The sequence below is a fragment of the Tachysurus vachellii genome, chromosome 23, assembly GCF_030014155.1.
Source record: "Tachysurus vachellii isolate PV-2020 chromosome 23, HZAU_Pvac_v1, whole genome shotgun sequence".
In the NCBI taxonomy this organism is placed as follows: domain Eukaryota; kingdom Metazoa; phylum Chordata; class Actinopteri; order Siluriformes; family Bagridae; genus Tachysurus; species Tachysurus vachellii.
The window spans coordinates 5,895,902-5,913,573 of record NC_083482.1 but is presented as its reverse complement, the minus strand read 5'-3'; the positions used below and the strand labels follow the sequence as shown (position 1 = coordinate 5,913,573).

The window sequence follows — 17,672 nt, the reverse complement described above, 5'->3', positions numbered from 1 at the left end:
AAACTTTATTTCTCAATTGGTGGTTATGGCAAAAAAAATGGAACTAGACAATCTTACGTAAAAGACAAACACTTTTGAAGCTTCCTTGAAAATTTCCAACCGTTGGAACCTAATTCTAAATCTGAACCCTTTGCAAATCTTAATTATAGTTCAATACTCACCATTTGGCTAAACTTAACCTACTTGTATGCTAACATCCCAAAATTCTTCATGCATTAATGCATCAATTACCCATAACGTGTTATTTACTCGTCATCCAAATCATAATAACAGGCAAGTATATTCTGCATGAATGAACACAAACTGTCACATCTGATTAAATGTGTCTAAAAATATATGTAATCCACCAATCTAGCAAAGTCTGTTGGAGTAAAATACTTTCCTATTAAAAAGGTGTAGTTGCTGACAAGAGTCTGCTTTTCATAAGATCTATTCATGTGAATCAATTAAAAACACCTTTTCCAGTTTCAGTTTAATGGCATTAACCATGTTTGTATAGCAAGATATATAAAAAAGAGCTAGTGAATTTGGTGTGAAGGACAAATTACTGACCTCAGCTATTTCCAACACTTTTAGGATCAAATGGAACAGTTATGGATGGGTTATGGATCAGTTAGCCACATCAATAATGCAAAAAAGTCTACCCAGTGGAAAGTCTACCTATTTGGCGCTCTAAATGTGAACCAAGGACATTGACCAGGTCTCAGGACACAGACTGTAAAAATACAAATGAGGAAATAATTATTTATCATCATTAATGCTTATATGTTAATAATTTTGCTGGAATTATGATTAAATGAATGGAATGATGAAGTTTTCTTGCAGATACTTCACAAAAGTGACTGTCACTCTTTGTTCCCATTCGGTACCATTGCATTTGAAAGTCTTTATTTTCATATAATTATCAGAACAGATAATTCTGGTCCACTACTCTGATTAGACAAGCACTGTGTTCCAAATGTGCCTACAGCAATAGTTCATAACATTGGAACCATTGTTACATGTATTGTGGGCTGTCAGTCAGTCTCTGTGTTGGCATGGCAACATGCAATGATCTATTTGGTCATATTAAGTCTGAAACGTCATTTACTCATTAATAATGTCTTGTTTATAGAAGTGCTGTCTAAAAGCAATATCACAGTTTAAATCATTCATGTGATATTGCTTAAATGTCTCTTAGCATTATACTCCTGACAAAATAAACAGCCACAATTCGACAGGAGACACATTTTGACAAAAAAATAAATAAATTCTGTATGTTCCTTAACTCATGGAAAAGCCACAGCAGATTTTCTTGTGGGAAACCTGTTATAGTAAAAGTTAATAGATTTGTCAGTGTCATTGATTGTTTCCTCTAGTGAAATATTATGTGTCCCCAAAGAGAAAAGAAAATAATATTTTGGATATTATTATTGTCTGTAAACCTATAGAAAAAAAACTTTACATTTAGTTACTGTACAAATTCCATCAGTTGAAATTTTGAAACTCTTTTTTTTTTTTTTTTTTTTTTTAACAATTAGTGTTTCACAAATGGAAATGCAATTTCTGGTCATGTTTTGTAATGCTGCAGTAGCACAGGTTTATTTTCCTGTGTGGTCATTAGTTGTTGTCTAATCCTAACGGTTTTCAGGTTTGCACATAGCCATCTATGTTGGCTGCAGGTCTATATTTGTTGCCACATATGATCCATAGCATCCAACATTCTAACACTTTTGTTGAAGCTGCAAATTTGTGTTTATGATGCACGTTGGTAAAGTTGATTTGATTGCTGTGTCATGCTGCAGGAAGGCATACCAAGCAGACGAGAACTGAATGTATAGCAGGGGTCCAAACAGTTCATCTGGTAGTGCAAAGAGGCTTCGAAAAGGTGAAACTGTGTTGTGAATGTCCTTACATTCACTTTGACTGTAAACGCAGACTAAACCCAGCATGAAACTAGCCATTACAGAAGCGACTACACATGCGGTCTGTGAAATCAATTAATTAAATAGAGTGTGTAATACAGTGACTGTACATGTCCAGTCCTTGCTAATTTTTATGGGCAGGCTTGTTTGCAGATCAGAGTTTGAACTGCATCATGACATACCACTTTATATGTCACAGTTAATATTGTAAATAACATCTCGTAAAATATGATAAATCTTGCATGCACTTTGCACAAAATGGACATTGTCCTTAACCATTACGTGTTCACAAGCATATCCAACATTCTCTCTCTCCCACTCTGTCCTGGTGAGCGGGTTCTGTGGTTCTGTGTTTGTGTTCAGTAACTGTGCTTAGGTATTCAGCTACAGTGTACTGTCGATTTAGGGCCAGATAACACAGCATTTTACTTTGTGCTTGTGTCTGTGTTTTCCAATGGGTGATGTTTTTGAAGTGTTATAATTTGGTGAGGTTGAATTGTTCTTGTGTCCATTTGCTCCTGATTTAATAATAATAATAACCTTTATTTTCTATAGCGCCTTTAAAAGTAAATCCTTAAAGTGAGAGGTTTAGATCTGTGTTAGTGTGTGTTAGTGAGCTGAGGTTCACTGTATTCAGTTTCTCTCTCTCGCTCTCTCACTCTCTCTTTAGCTATACATGCTACTCCTGAGCTCCCAGAATTCCTGACCGCTCTTCCTGATCCGACTTCTGCTTCTCTGGAGGTGGTTATTGCTGCTGAGGATGGCTCCACATGGACTACCTGAAGATACATGGGACTGCTGTGAATAGTGTTGACTAATAGGCTAATATAATAGACTTGGAAACGATAGTGGTGGCTTTGACCTTCTGCTGCTAATGTGATGTTTTTGTCTGTCATGTTTTAGCTTGGCTCTCACTATGCTAAACCTCTGATCATTGTGGCAGGCACATACATAAATATTGCTCAAAACTCCTGGTTACATAATTCCACTAGACATATATATAGTTGTAGAAAGGACATGATTTATAATCACACTTTCCAGTATAACCCAGTTGAGAATGGGTTCCCTTTTGAGTGTGGTTCCTTTTAAGGTTTCATTCTCATTTTATCTTATACAAATAAAACTGAATTAAATTGAATTGAATTAACCCAGAGGGAAGATCAGAACCTACAGTACATATAGTAGACCAGTGGAGTCTTGTTAAAGGTCTGTTATATCCTGGATCCCATGAGAAGTGAACAAACTGAATGCATTTAAGAGACTATTTCAGGGTTCCCACTCTTTATCAGAGATCATTTTCCAGGACTTTTCCAGGACATTTCAAATTTAGCAAAAAAAGACAAGGTTCACAGATTCACGGCCTAAAGTAATATTTTCTTCTCTCCGGAAGTCTTAAAAACAACGTACACTTCATGGCTATTACTTAACTATACTTTTAAAGACAATTTGTCATGTGAATGAAATTTCAACAATTATAAAATAAAAAGACCGCACATATTAATACCCTCTCCTTTCTCAGGCCAACGCCGTCATGCATGCTTTAGTTTGCTGTGCATTCCCCTTGCACATGATATGCAGATTAACAAGGTTAATATAACCTGCTTACCCGTCACCATTTGCTGAAAACATGCGAGCACTTAAACCATTCCTAGCACCTGAAACCGCCAACACAAGACAGCGTCATCCGTCACAGCGAGTTTAAACAGCATAACAAAAAACCCGTCAAAATCTCAGCGTCCCTGAACAGAGCGCTTTCTGTTACTAACGTTAATTGTTTCGACCAGTTGTAAACTGTTCTTTAAATGATCAAGAACATTTAAAAATAATAATTTCCAGGACAACAAGATTTTTTCCAGGACAATTTATTTTTTCTCTCATTTTCCATGTATTTTCCAGGACTGGAACATTGGTCATTATTTTTCCAGGATTTCCAGGTTTTCCAGGATGTGTGGGAACCCTGTATTTGTCTGACTATGTTATTACCCTTTAACACCAAAATCTCAGGTTCATGTGTCCTTTCAGCCAGGTGGTTCTTTGCCCTTTACTGAAGGAGCTGACTGAAATTTACACCTGTCTCAGGATTGCAAAAATATTATTAATTTATTTTGCTCCAAGTCCAAGAGAATTCATGCATAACATGGGAATAACAAATAAAACCTTCTAATAAAGATGTGGTTAGGCAGCTTTAGATGACCGGCTTGTACTAACAGTTACTTTTTATCACTTAACCATTTGTTAGTGATTAGTTTATTCCTACATATATATATATATATATATATATATATATATATATATATATATATATATATATATATATATATATAAAAGACCAAATTCAAGTCCAAATTCATCATCAGTATATTTAAATATTCTATTAACACAGCAAAGACAAACTGAGCATAAGTCAAGATGGTTGAACATTCTATCATCTACAGCAATAACAGAACACATGATATTTAACCATAGTAGTGTTTCTTATATACCTTAAATCCCTTTACTTTTCCTCTTTCTGCATTATGTATTTTTAGATGTCCCAATTTCAGATAAGCGGTAGAAAATGAGTGAGTGAGTGAGTGAGTGAGTGAGTGAGATGTCCCAATTTACTCTGAACCATGATATGCCAAATTCCAAACCATGATTGGTAATTTGGGCCTAAAATTGACACCATTTTAACTATTTTATTTTAATGTTGTTATAGTTATATATCAATATAGATATGAGTCAAAGGTTTGACCGATCAATTCCATAAATTCTGCAAAGTTTAACTGTCTCAATTTACCTGATGTCCCAGTGTACCTTCCTTCACAATATGTTTATTATAATATGTACAGCTGTTTTATTTTGAAAATTTAAAATATATTTCCAAATTTCCAAATTCTTTTGCTATGTCAGGTGGCACAGACAGCAAGACTTGGGGAAAATACTTTTATTTATAAATGTACGCAAAAAAACTGACCCAAAACACTAAATAGGGGTTTAAGCCCATTGCAATGCAATATATGCTTGAGCCAGAACAACTCAATTAGGTTTATTTCATTGCTGTTGTGCAGTACTCAGCAAAAATATGTAAACCCCCTTTGAAAATTAAACTGAAAACGTAATTATTAAATATTAATTATTAATAATTTTTTCAAATTCTCAGTGAATATAACAGCAATTTGCTGAATTTTTACCAAAAAAAAAAGTACATTTTAAATTACTAAATGTTTTTATTTTTATTAAGGTAAGAGTGTGGTTACCTGACATCTTTAGAATAAGAAAAATAATACATTTAATTCACATAAGTTGTTGCAAAAATGAACACACCCTACAACAAATATAACTAAAACTAATATTTTGTATGGGATCCTTGATTTTTAAGAATAGCACCAATTCTTCTAGACACTGAATGAACAATATACTGAACTTGCATGGCGAATTTTCTCATCACAAAACGTTGTTGATGATGTGTTAACTTGCATGGACGGCCTGGACGTCTCAGGGAGCTTCATACAATTTCATCCTTTTTACATTTTTGGATTACTTTTGTGACAAGATTCAAGCTTATTAGCAATGCTTTACTAATTTACTAATCATATAGCCTTGACCTTTTTTGTGCAAAGAAATTATTTTCTTTCTCAGGTCTTGTGAATTTCTTTTCCATGTGCTGCCATGTTTGTCAGCATTATACAGGAGTGGATTTTCTCTCTTAAATACCACTGTATTGTCAGTTGTTCTGTGGTCTCCTGTATGTTGATGGATTAGACTCATCTGATGGTGAATTCCTGTTAATTACAAATTAATTCTATGCTTTCTTCTAAAACATTCATGTACTCGTGTATTCATTTCTGTATTCATTAAATAATTTCGTTAGAATAGTTCCAATTTTGAAAGACAAAAATTGTTTGATATTATTGGAGTGTAGTAAAGTTATACAATTATGTTTTTCACTAGAGTTTGCAGTAAGGCTATAGATAGTTCTTCCCATCTTGTAGGTTTGAAGAAAATCAAGGAAACCCCAAATTTCTTAAAACTTTATTAGAAATGTAAACCCAATCAATAAATGAAGTCCGTCTTGAGAATGAACACTGAAAAGCTGCCCATTGAGTATGATCTTAAATACCCCAAGATAGGACTTTTCTAATTGCCTAATTTTTTTTTCTGAAGCACTGTATCTATTTTTACTATCACTAGATGTCAGTCTGTCCCTTAAGATCATCCATTTGTCTTTTATCTAAAATGCACACGAGGCCACCAAGACGACACCAGAAGAAGTTGACTCGAGATTTCCCAGCTTTCCTTCTTATCACTATATGACACACTATGAATTCTGGTTGTTAATCTGTCAAGGCTTTTATCGCTCCTGGTACACTCTGCATAGTCTCGTACAAACTGGTACAATTTCATCACCATTCTTTGTTATTTATTTTTTTCTCTGAGCATTAAAGTGTATTCAAGGCTTTACAAGACCTTTTCACAATAGTGAATTTCTAATTGTTTCATGATGGCCTTACAGTATAACCCTTCCTTGACTGATGAGCAGCAACAATTGCTGAGGTAATTTCTAAGGTTCTTTTTTTTTTTTTTTTTTGCATAATGTAGACACACATCAATTTCTCCAAAAGACAAACTGCCAAAAAGGGAGCCTTTATAATACTCACACTTCTTAATAATTAACTACAGTGACATGGGTTTTTGGTAGCTCAGTGGTTATGGTGTTTTGCTACCAATCATGCATTCAAATCCCAGCACACACAAGCTGGTCCATTGAGCAAGGCCCTAAGCCCCCAACTGCTAAATTGTACAAAGTGAGAAAAGTGTACGCTGCTCTTGATAAGGGTATCTGCCAAATTGTGTAAAGGAAATGTATTTTAATATAATATACTTCATTATACTGGCTGCAAATAAAAGATTTGTGTTTAATTTGGTTTTATATACAAACAAGATTTTAATTCATTAGATTTGTTCCCATTTGCAGTAAAACACAGATTACAGATTCACAGATTACATGAGTGTGTCAGGTTTTCAGGAGTCTTCAGAGACCTCATAGGCAGTCACTGCATGGTATCTCAAGGTCAGAAATGCAGCCTTCAACTTTGGAACTAGATATCAAAACAACACAGTCACATTTACAGTAGAAACATACACATAGACACAAAATGTCACAACATTGTACTCACTAAGGAACCTTTCTGCACTTGTAAGCAATCTTTGTGTCCAAAGTGTTTTGTAGACTGTGGAATGAGGGATTATCGCATGTAGTCCTGTTAAAAGTAAAAGACAATATTAGAAGAACTGAGTTATTCTCACAGCCCTAATTCTTAAGAAGTGTTTCATGTCTGGTAATAAGATGGTATAGTATGCAAACAAATACATACATCTAAGTTTAAGATATTCAGTCTCATTTTATTTTCACATTACCATACAATTTTTCTGGCAAGACAATTATGGTATCAGTTCACTAAGGGTAGAGTCTCAGATGCAAGGGATCGAGACCACTTTGAGACCATGGAAGTAACTTTGATCTGCTGTTGCCAAGGTCGTTTTTTCTGCTTGAGTTTCCATCATTTACAATTTGGTGGCTTTTGCAGAAAGGAATTTATGGTAAATGTAAAATGAATCTAGAAATCATGCTGATGATTGTACTTATAAGTTAGTCAAAAGCCCCTGGATACACAACTCCACTTAACTTTATACAGTTATACAAAGACAATTGTTTAATAACACTCTCTGGTGTCACCCAGAATAGAATGGGTTCCCTTTTAAATCTGGTTCCTCTCAAGGTTTCCTCATTTTGTCTCAGGGAATTTTTCCTTCACACCATTGCCTCTGCATTGCTCAGTAGGGATAAATATATAATACAAATTAGAATTATATAAAATGATAATCCTGTAAAGCTGGATGTCCAAATGTCCATTGCTGAAAGTGTTATAATAAAACCAAATTGAATCTATTTTGTTCCCAAGAAAGCTTTCACCTTTATTTCTCTATATCAAGTCTGGAAGATTTTAGAACAACTAATGGCTGAAGAAAATTGTTCTGAAGAAGCACTATAACTTTCTAAAATATATGGTATTATGACCAAAGAAGATTCTTTAGAATCATCAAAGTCATCAAATACAGTACGAACAAATTAATTAAGAAAAAGTAGATACCTTTATTGAGCTAACAGAGTTCATTTATGATAGCATGAAATGTATGGAGTTCTGAAAAAATCAGCATGAATTTCTTGAGCATACAGTGTAGGTGCATGTAAACATAAGGTCTTAACTGTATTGTGCTGACTGTGGAAACATTGTTGTTTACCTATTTGGTAATGTATTATACTTTGATGCTTCCTGTCCGACCTTTAATACTATTCCTATATTAGCATTAGGCTTATTATTGATAGTTTTGCTTTAGTAGTTTTGACCCTGTTTGAAATATATTGAGATCAATTATATACTAAGAGCCGCATAATTACAGTAAGCAAGTTGTTTTTTTTTCTACAAAACAAAACCATCTACTTACGTGTCTGTTTCCTTGGTGACAAGCAATACAGTCAAACTGTTCACTTTACTGTGATCCAACATCTTCACTTCTATACTTCCAAATGTACTTGATTGAAGAAATCAAACAAATGACAATACCATTATTATAACAGAAGTAAACTCTATGTTGTCACACTGACTTAATAGGACATCCAAACTTTTGCACATACCATAATTACTTTTTTCCCACAATTTCAATGTTCATCAGATATATAGGAAGTGTTCGTTAACGTTCGCAGATTTTTATTTTTTATTTTTTATTGTTTGGTGCAGATGATTTTGGAATTTAAATGAATCAACAAAAAATGTCAATTGGTGAGGTGTTCCCAAACTTTTGCATACAACTATAATGCTACTAGCTGATCATAAACAGGATTAACTACGGTGGCCGAGAAGTGCAAAACAAATTAACAAATCTGAAAACACATTAACAAATCCGAAAACACAACGACAAGTCAGACAACCCGGAAACGGGAGGTATCCTTTTTGAATGGAAACTTACCGATCATTGGACAAGACACCTGTCACTCAAGATATACAGGTATGGAATCTTATGTGTAATGTGTAAAGTTCTCCGTTTAAATATAAGAAAATAACAGAATTAATCCACAGTAATCCATCCATCCATTCCAACGTTTCCCTGCGGCAGACTGTTGAACTTCATGTATACCTTGAGTGACAGGTGTCTTGTCCAATCACAAACTATACCAACCTCTTCCGGGTTGTCTGAATTGTCGTTGTGTTTTCTGATTTGTTAATGTGTTTCTGATTTGTTAATGTGTATTCAGATTTGTTAATGTGTTTTCTGATTTGTTAATGTGTTTTTGGATTTGTTAAAGTTTCGTGCACCGATTCAGACAACCCGGAAGAGGTAGGTATAGTTTGTGAATGGAAACCTACCGATCATTGGACAAGACACCTGTTATTCAAGATATACAGGTGAATGAAAGGTGTCTTGTCCGATGATCGATAAGTTTCCATTCACAAACTATACCAACCTCTTCCGGGTTGTCTGACATTTTAATGTGTTTTCGGATTTGTTAATGTGTTTTCGGATTTGTTAATGTGTTTTGCACTTCCCGGCCACCATACTGTAATTAACCAATCAGAATCATGCATTTTTACCATTCAATGTTTGAAAACCATCTCACTTAATGCTGAGCTCAGGGATAACAATGATGAATGATGAAGTACCAAACGTTTACTGCAGGAAAAAATATAGTGCACCCCTTGTTTCATAAGATTAAAACTATCTTATTGTAATCAGCTCATTTTTCATCATTTTCAGAAGAAATAATAAACTTCTAACGATTGGTTGATGGTAGGTTGCATGGTGCTGTTTTCAACTGTGACACTGAGCATTTATGATGATCAGCTGATTGTTGGATTCACAGGATAGAGTATAGACTCAATAAATTTCTATTTAATTGAATGATCTATGGTTTCACACTTTACATTTTAACGCACCTAAAATTGGCACTGAGCAAAACAAACTAAAATTAGTTGCTTTACATTTCAGTCAGACAACCTCTTGGGTGGACATTGGCCAATAAAAGCTGCTATGAAATCCAGAAGTACTGGAATGATTTCTTAAGCAAGAATACTTTTAGATATATTATTTGTTTAGAATCATGCTAACCATAATGACATTTTGATATACAGTACCTTGTGGAGCTGAAGGGGGCTTCCAGGGAACCATTTAACATTGCGGACACATTCCCACAAGCAGTGGCGGCAAACTGGTAAAGAATATATATATACATTTTTCAGGGAGTAAAAGACTTATGTGAAATGGAAATTACAGTAAGTCATCTGTACAATGTGTTTCTACACTGCTACAGAAATGCCACCCTAACAGTGGGTAGTTATTAACCATTTTCTATAACTGCATCAGCAATAATTGGCACTGTTGATTGTATATGAATATTTTAAATATATATGTATATGTATATATTAAAGTTGGACGCTGGTGTTTTTAGGTTGTTATGTTATAGTTATGGGGGGCACGGTGGCTTTGTGGTTAGCACGTTCACCTCACACCTCCAGGGTTGGGGTTTGATTCCCGTCTCCGCCTTGTGTGTGTGGAGTTTGCATGTTCTCCCCGTGCCTCGGGGGTTTCCTCCGGGTACTCCGGTTTCCTCCCCCGGTCCAAAGACATGTATGGTAGGTTGATTGGCATCTCTGGAAAATTGTCTGTAGTGTGTGATTGCGTGAGTGAATGAGTGTGTGTGTGTGCCTTGCAATGGGTTGGCACTCCGTCCAGGGTTTATCCTGCCTTGATGCCCGATGACGCCTGAGATAGGCACAGGCTCCCCGTGACCCGAGGTAGTTCGGATAAGCGGTAGAAGATGAATGAATGAATGAATGTTATAGTTATGTTTTGTTTCTGTTCTTATGTTTGTTTGATATAAGTTTTGTTAGTTTTTTATTTTGTCAATAAAGCAGCGCTTCTACTTTATCCTACATGTGGGTCTGATGTGCTGCAGGGGATCAGGGCTACCGTTGAGAACCAGGTTCGGTCCCCACTTTCTGACAACATCTCCCAAACGTTACACTATCTGACTCCAAGGAAACGTCTACATATCCTAGCAGGAATCCTTAAGTATATCTTTCTTTACCATGGATCATTTATAAATGACTCCTTCCAACTCGATAAAATGTGTGTGTGCAAAAATGTGATCTAGATCGTGTGAGCGCAAATATGTGATCAGCTAGAACAAAGCCACCGTTGCGTATTTTCACATTTGCATGGTGTGGGAGAGGCATTTCAGTGAGAACAAAGACAATGCTCTATTGATTACCAGCGATGCAAAGAAACAGCAGTTGCTCTGACAAAACTAATCACTACTCAATTGTACCATATGTTATTTCAACCTGTAATGTGATTTAAATTTGTGTTAATAAGATGTTTATATATTCATCATCAAAAGACAGTTATATCTGTTGAGAATGAAGTGAGATCAGCATACTCACGTTAGAAGAAGCCCTATTCCAGAAAGAACGCACTGAGTTGTTTTGACAATATGACCAACTGGGACAATCTGTAGTGAAGGTTTCTGTTGATGAAGCACAGTTAATCCTTAAATCATCCATACATGTCATGTGTTCGCTATGCTCAAATGACCTCTGTAGCTAATAAATAATTAAAGGTATCCAGTGAGTAAACATTGGCTGGAAGCATTTGACATGGCCTGGAGCATCCTTTCATTTGATTGCTTCATTAGAACTTTAATCCATATCACAACATTAAGAATATGTGATAAACTCTACCTTGGCTTTCATTTTTGCTGCACCAAGTCAGACCATCAAACAAAGCTCCAAGAAGTGTACCCTCCAAAATGACCAGGCAATCTCTCTTGTCAGTAAATGCTTGTACCATGTCTTTTGTTTTGCTCCAGAACAGCATCTGCACAGAAACCAATAGATATCAAAGTACTAGGAAAAAAGCTGTGTTGTAAGATATGGTGAAAACACACGTTGGTACATGGAAATAGTTAATGAATTACTACTATTAATGACACACTGGAGGTTATTGTTGCTCTGTCTCCCTGGCATGCTGTGTATAATATATGGTATTCTATGGTATTCCAATCTATGGTGTTATTGTGTCTTGGTTTCTAAAGGATTCTAAAAAAGAATACTGCATGATGGAACAAGATCAAAGGAATGTTGATGTTTCCTAAACCTGGATAAACCTGTTTCTCTGTTATTCCTTCCCACTCCTTCTCTGCACAGAAGCTGGCATCTCCATTTGAGAGTGAGCAGAAACCTTTCTGAAATTATGCTACCGTGGAAGAGAAGCTGATCTGAAGTTTCTTCAATGGTGCAAATACTCCAGAGTGGTGTCTTTTTTTTTAGCAGATTTGAAATATTTAAATGCAATTTTCTTCCTTATAACTTTTGGAAACAACCAATGAGGTTTACTGGGTTAACCTGTTTGCTTTGTGTATGGGGTTTTTTGTACCAACACACAAATGTGCCTTTATAGATGCATTCCATATCATTATGCAGGAATAACTGCAAACGAGGACCTATTCTCATATAAGAAAACCATTAGACATGTAGCCCATCAACAGACTCAGTACAAGTTTGGCATTTAAAAAACAAGCATGCTTGTGTGTAAGGGAACAAGATTCTTACAGTATTACAGACAACATCCTGCTTGACTGAATTTATCAGAGGATCATACGCCTCTGGAGGAATATCGCAAGGATCTCTCCCAATGTAGGCCTGCTCAAAAGCCTTCCAGATTATCTCGCAGTCATTCTCCCTGAAGAACAAAATAAAAATATTTATACCAGCTTGGTTAGAAAAGGAGACTAGAGAAAAGCAAATAATAAAAAAATGTATATAATTTCTTTCATTAAAATAATTAATAAATACTACAGTATTTACATATATTTCCATGTTTAGAAACATAAATAAATAATATATACACCAAATCTTATTCATTCAATGAAAAAAATTAACTAAGAAAATACTAAAAATTACAAGATGACAACAATCACTTGTAGAACATTGCACTTTGGTCACTTTTGGTGTTAAACATTTGTTGACCTGACCAGGTTACACAACACTGTTTATCAAAGGTGTGCAAATTCGAAGGTGTTTTCATTTGAAATGACACTGAATTGACACAGCCAACTCCCTTTCAAGCATGCATTAACAAAGCAGGCAACCTCAGTAATGTTTTCAGTGCAGAGGTAGCTGACAGATCACTGCTACTGTCAGTGCTGTGGTGGGGGCAGTTCACTTGTGTCTGTCCTTGGTTCTACAAAGCTTAGTCCAGGATTTCCCAAACCATCCCAAATTTCCCAGTTTTTTTTTTTTGTATCTCAGTTTACAAATGGGATATGAAAAACTCATTTTCAAAAACTTTACAAATTACCACAAAGACATTACCAAGAACAGGATATCTCTCTAAAATGACAAAAGGACAAGAAGTAAAGTATCTAGCAGGGAGGCTGCCAGGAAACCTATGGCAACGTTGCAGGAGCTGCAGAAATGTGTGCCAGGAACTGGTCACTGCATGCAACAACAATCTCTCACTGGACGGGGGATTGGGGGGGTCTACATGAAAGCCCTTTTTCACAAAAAAAATAAATATCAAGCTCACCAAATTTTTGTTAAAACAGCGTGGCAAAATGTACCATTGTCTCAATAGAGCAAGGCAGGGAAGAACTTACTGGGCACAATTTTAAAACATATGTTTGGCATTTAATCAAGTCATCTTTGAAATTAAAGAACACCATACCATGGTGAAGCATGATGCTGGCAGGATCATGCTAATGGGCTTCTTCTCTTCAGCTAGGACTGTGACTCAAGTAAATATAGAAGGAAACATGTATAGCTCCAGTTAATAAATACATTTAGGTATATATCCTAAAGGCCATTCTAAAGGTGTTTTGGAATGGAGGCGTCAGAGCCCAGCACTAAATCTTATTAAAAAGCTTGTGGAATGACTTGGAAAGACCCTGGTAAATCTGGAGCATTTTTGTAAGGAACAGTGGAATAAAATTGCCAGATTCAGATGTGCTATGTTGGTAGACTCTTACACAAAAAAGTCTAAATGCTATATGATAATCAAAGGTAAGCAAAATATTAGTTAAGGAGCGAGTAATGCAGCACAGGAAGATTGAGGGTAATCAAAACACAGCTACATATGCATGTTAACCCAATAACACGCAAGTTAGCAGGATCAATAGGATTAATAGGATCGACAGGACCGTAATAAGACCTTTAGCATGTGACCTGTACACACAGCTGGGATGCAGATGCAGCTCACAGAGTGTTGGAACTAGCAAAAATGAAAACTTGCATAGTAAGACCACAAGAGGTAGTATTTATTGGCCAATATTATCATAATGAGACATAAGTCTTTTGAAGTCTTTCATTTTGTGTTGTGTTGGTAAAATTCATGCTTTTAAAACTTATTATACTGAATAGAGACTGTGATTTTTGTGTGTGTTTGTGTGTGCATGCATGTCTGTCTGTCTGTCAGAGCATCAGCTAAACAAAGTAAGTCCTCAGTTTCTCTCTTTCTTTTTTTGGCTTAGTATTAAAAGAAAAAGAAATATGAGGAGTGAGGGGGAGGGGGTTAAATGATAGAGAGAGAGAGAGAGAGAGAGAGAGAGAGAGAGAGAGAGAGAGAGAGAGAGAGAGAGAGAGAGAGAGAGAGAGAGCATGGTCTATGTTGGCAACTTGGTGAAAATCACAGATCAGCAGATGAAAATCTCGAACCATCCTGTAAAAACATCCCAGTGAAGACACTTTTTTATTAAAGTAGTTGTTTAGTAGTCTATTTGTGTTTCTGGATGCTCTGGTTAGCACCTGTTGGGACACTGAACCAAGCATAGAAGTTATTGAGCTCATACTGCAGTTATTAAGAGGGTTCACAGTTGCTGCTTTTGCTCATGATGTACTCTGTGATGGCATGCAGACCATTCCACATGCACCAGAGTTCCGAGGTGTGGTAATTAAATTCCACACTCTCCCCGTATTTCCTCTTGGCTTTCCTCATGGCCTACTGGTGGACACATCTGGACTTCTTGTAAGCCATTTACTCTCCTGAGCTGTAGACAACATTGTGTTCTCTTAGTTGGGTTCCCCAGGGCTTTTGGCTGGAAAATTCACATGCAAAAAATACAGTTTTTTGGAATTATCTCATCTGTGAACTTACTGTGCCGACAACAGTATCCACACAGAGGTTAATGTCTCCCTTTGCAGACTCCTAAAACCGCTTCTAGTGTGTATATACAGTATATAAAGTATATATGAAAAGGACTGAAGGTGTGCTGTGATTTCCCAAACCAAGACATCAGCAGAAACTCCTTTAAGTCCCGTACGTTGCAAGGTGGAGCCTCCATTGTTTAGAACTGGTTTTTCAGCCTATTTCACAATGTTCAATAGGATTGAAATCTGGTCAATTTGGAGGCCAAGTTAACTTTAAATTTTTTCTGTCACGTTCTAGAACATCACACTGCCTCTACCAACTTGGCTTCTTCACATAGTGCTTCTTGGAGTCATCTGTGTCCCAAGAAAGCAACACACATCTGTGAACTTGGTGTAAAAGCATGAGACCAGGCCAGCTTCTTCCATTGCTCCATCTTTATTGTAGGCACATTTGGTGGTGTACAGGGGTCAGCATAGGCACTCTGACTGTTCTGCAGCTATAGAAACCCATATGCTGCAAGCATCAGCTTTGGATGACCCTGTTACTGATTTGCTGATTGTCCTGATGGAGCACTTTGCTAGGTACAGTCCTTACCACTGCATACACAACACCTTCTGATTTGGAGATGGAGGGATGAGATAGCCTAGTGATTAAGGTTTTGGACTACTGATCTGAAGGTCATGAGTTCAAATCCCAGGTCCACCAGGCTGCCACTGCTGGGCCCCTGAGCAAGGACCTTAACCCTCAATTGCTCAGTTGTATAAATTGAAATAAAATTTTAATTCACTCTGGATATGTGTGTTTGCTAAATGCCAGAAATGAAAATGAGATGCTCTGACTCAGTCTAGCATAAGAAATTAACCAAATTAATTGTCAAAATTCTTTACATCCCAATGCTTAGGGATTATATGATAATACAACCCCTATGTTAATGTGAAATGTTATTATATATGAATATTCAAATCACCATTTATTCTCTGATATTTGAATAAGAGTTCAGCTCTTTATGGTGTATTGCTTGTAAGCTGATGGCTAATAATAATAATAATAATAATAATAATAATAATAATAATAATAATAATAATAATTGATCATTTTGATACTGAGATTTTTCATTAAAAATGAAATGTGTTGTTTATAAGTGTGAATAAAATAATTTAAAATAATGCAAACAAACAAACAAACAAAAAAAGAAATAAACAATGCCTTACCTTGCCATGTTGCTGTGTTCTTTTAGGAATGTTTGGCATCTTTTAATGACAACATCCTTAAAACTGGACTTTTTCCCACTTGCAATCGCTCCAAAAACAATAACGAGAACAACCACGAATATGAGCACAGCTAATAAAATCAGGAGGAACTTGATTCTTCGTTTTCTCCGTGAATGGTCTATAACACGTTCATTCTCCATCTTCACCTTTACTCTAAGCGCAACTTAAGTTAATGAGCAGCAGAGATTCACTAGAACCCGACAGCCAAGAGACAAGTTTTTACCCCTCTGTCTAAAAATCGCACCCTATCTCTTTACATAAAGCCCTGTACAGGCTGTTCGCCTATTTCTTGCAACTTACAAGGCCCTAGATGAAATCTATTTCCCCATGAGCCCCATTTCATAATTTTTGAGATGTCTGAGAAGTCATTTTCATTGAGTTATCACCACAAAACACGTGCAAAACACTCAATCAAAATCATGGGGCGCTGCTTTTAGATACTTAGCGGTAACAGAGTGAAACATAAACAGTAGTGGGGGTGAGGAGGTGGTTGGGGGTATTGGGTGGGTGTATGGGGCACTAAAATTTTTTATGCTAAATAAAAATAAAGATATTTTCATTTTAGTGTATAATTGTCCCTATATGTCAAACAATTTAACTAATAATTTAAGAACATATCACTCAGTCCCACTCATATGACTTCAGAATGACACTCTGTAATTCTCCCCAATAAAGATCAATAAATTTTACTGTGGAATTTTCAAATAATCTCTTCTTAAAATCACTGTATCTGTCTATATCATTCACCCATGTTTCAGATATTAATTCATTTTAAAATGGGCATTTCCAATTGGTAGTTGACCAAACTAACTCATCACTTCAGAGTAAAGATAAAGAAAGATCAAATAATTCTACTAGATTTTCTACTGCAGAATTCCTCTTCAAAGTAGTATCTGTCAAAATAATTCATCCAGGAGCAGATTTGAACATATTATATAAATTCTATTCTTATAAGAATTTATTTTCCAAGGAATTTATATTTCCAGGACATTTCGAATTGGTCATTATTTCCTTGTATTCAAACTACTGAAAGATGTTCATTTCATTTTAAATATTGTGGGTGTGTGTATATTAAAAACTTGAACAAACTTGTACAGCTGCTTATTTCTTTACTTTACTATTTCTTTACTTATTACACACACACACACACACATTTTTTTTTACCCTTCACTGACTTTTTTCTAAGGTAGTTCTAAAGTTTTGGATCATTATCTTACAATAGGACAAACCCCTGACCAACTAGGCATATACCAGACGGTATTGTATGGCCGACACTGGATCCAGCATAAGAGCCCGAGACCATCACCTTCCTCCT

At 35.8% G+C, this 17,672-nt stretch overlaps 1 protein-coding gene across 1 annotated transcript; it reads right to left on the bottom strand.

Moving 5' to 3' along the window:
• Positions 1 to 6,418: 6,418 nt before the first annotated feature.
• On the bottom strand, positions 6,419 to 16,614 carry LOC132838678 (ADP-ribosyl cyclase/cyclic ADP-ribose hydrolase 1-like). Its single transcript, XM_060859187.1, has 8 exons — positions 16,298 to 16,614; positions 12,554 to 12,683; positions 11,684 to 11,819; positions 11,387 to 11,469; positions 10,079 to 10,152; positions 8,394 to 8,480; positions 7,064 to 7,147; positions 6,419 to 6,985 (listed from the first exon to the last, which is right to left on the bottom strand). The coding sequence occupies exons 1-8, from the start codon at positions 16,495 to 16,497 to the stop codon at positions 6,928 to 6,930; spliced, it is 852 nt and encodes a 283-aa protein (XP_060715170.1). The 5' UTR covers positions 16,498 to 16,614; the 3' UTR covers positions 6,419 to 6,927.
• Positions 16,615 to 17,672: the final 1,058 nt, after the last annotated feature.

What these genes read in the sequence shown, in the direction of transcription:
- LOC132838678 (XM_060859187.1), bottom strand. Translation starts at nt 16,497, where the DNA reads ATGGAGAATGAACGTGTTATAGACCATTCACGGAGAAAACGAAGAATC. An exon ending in CAGCAAAAATGAAAGCCAAG is followed by an intron (nt 11,470 to 11,683) that starts GTAGAGTTTATC and finishes CTTCATCAACAG; the next exon opens with AAACCTTCACTACAGATTGT. An exon ending in AAGTGCAGAAAGGTTCCTTA is followed by an intron (nt 6,986 to 7,063) that starts GTGAGTACAATG and finishes TTTGATATCTAG; the next exon opens with TTCCAAAGTTGAAGGCTGCA.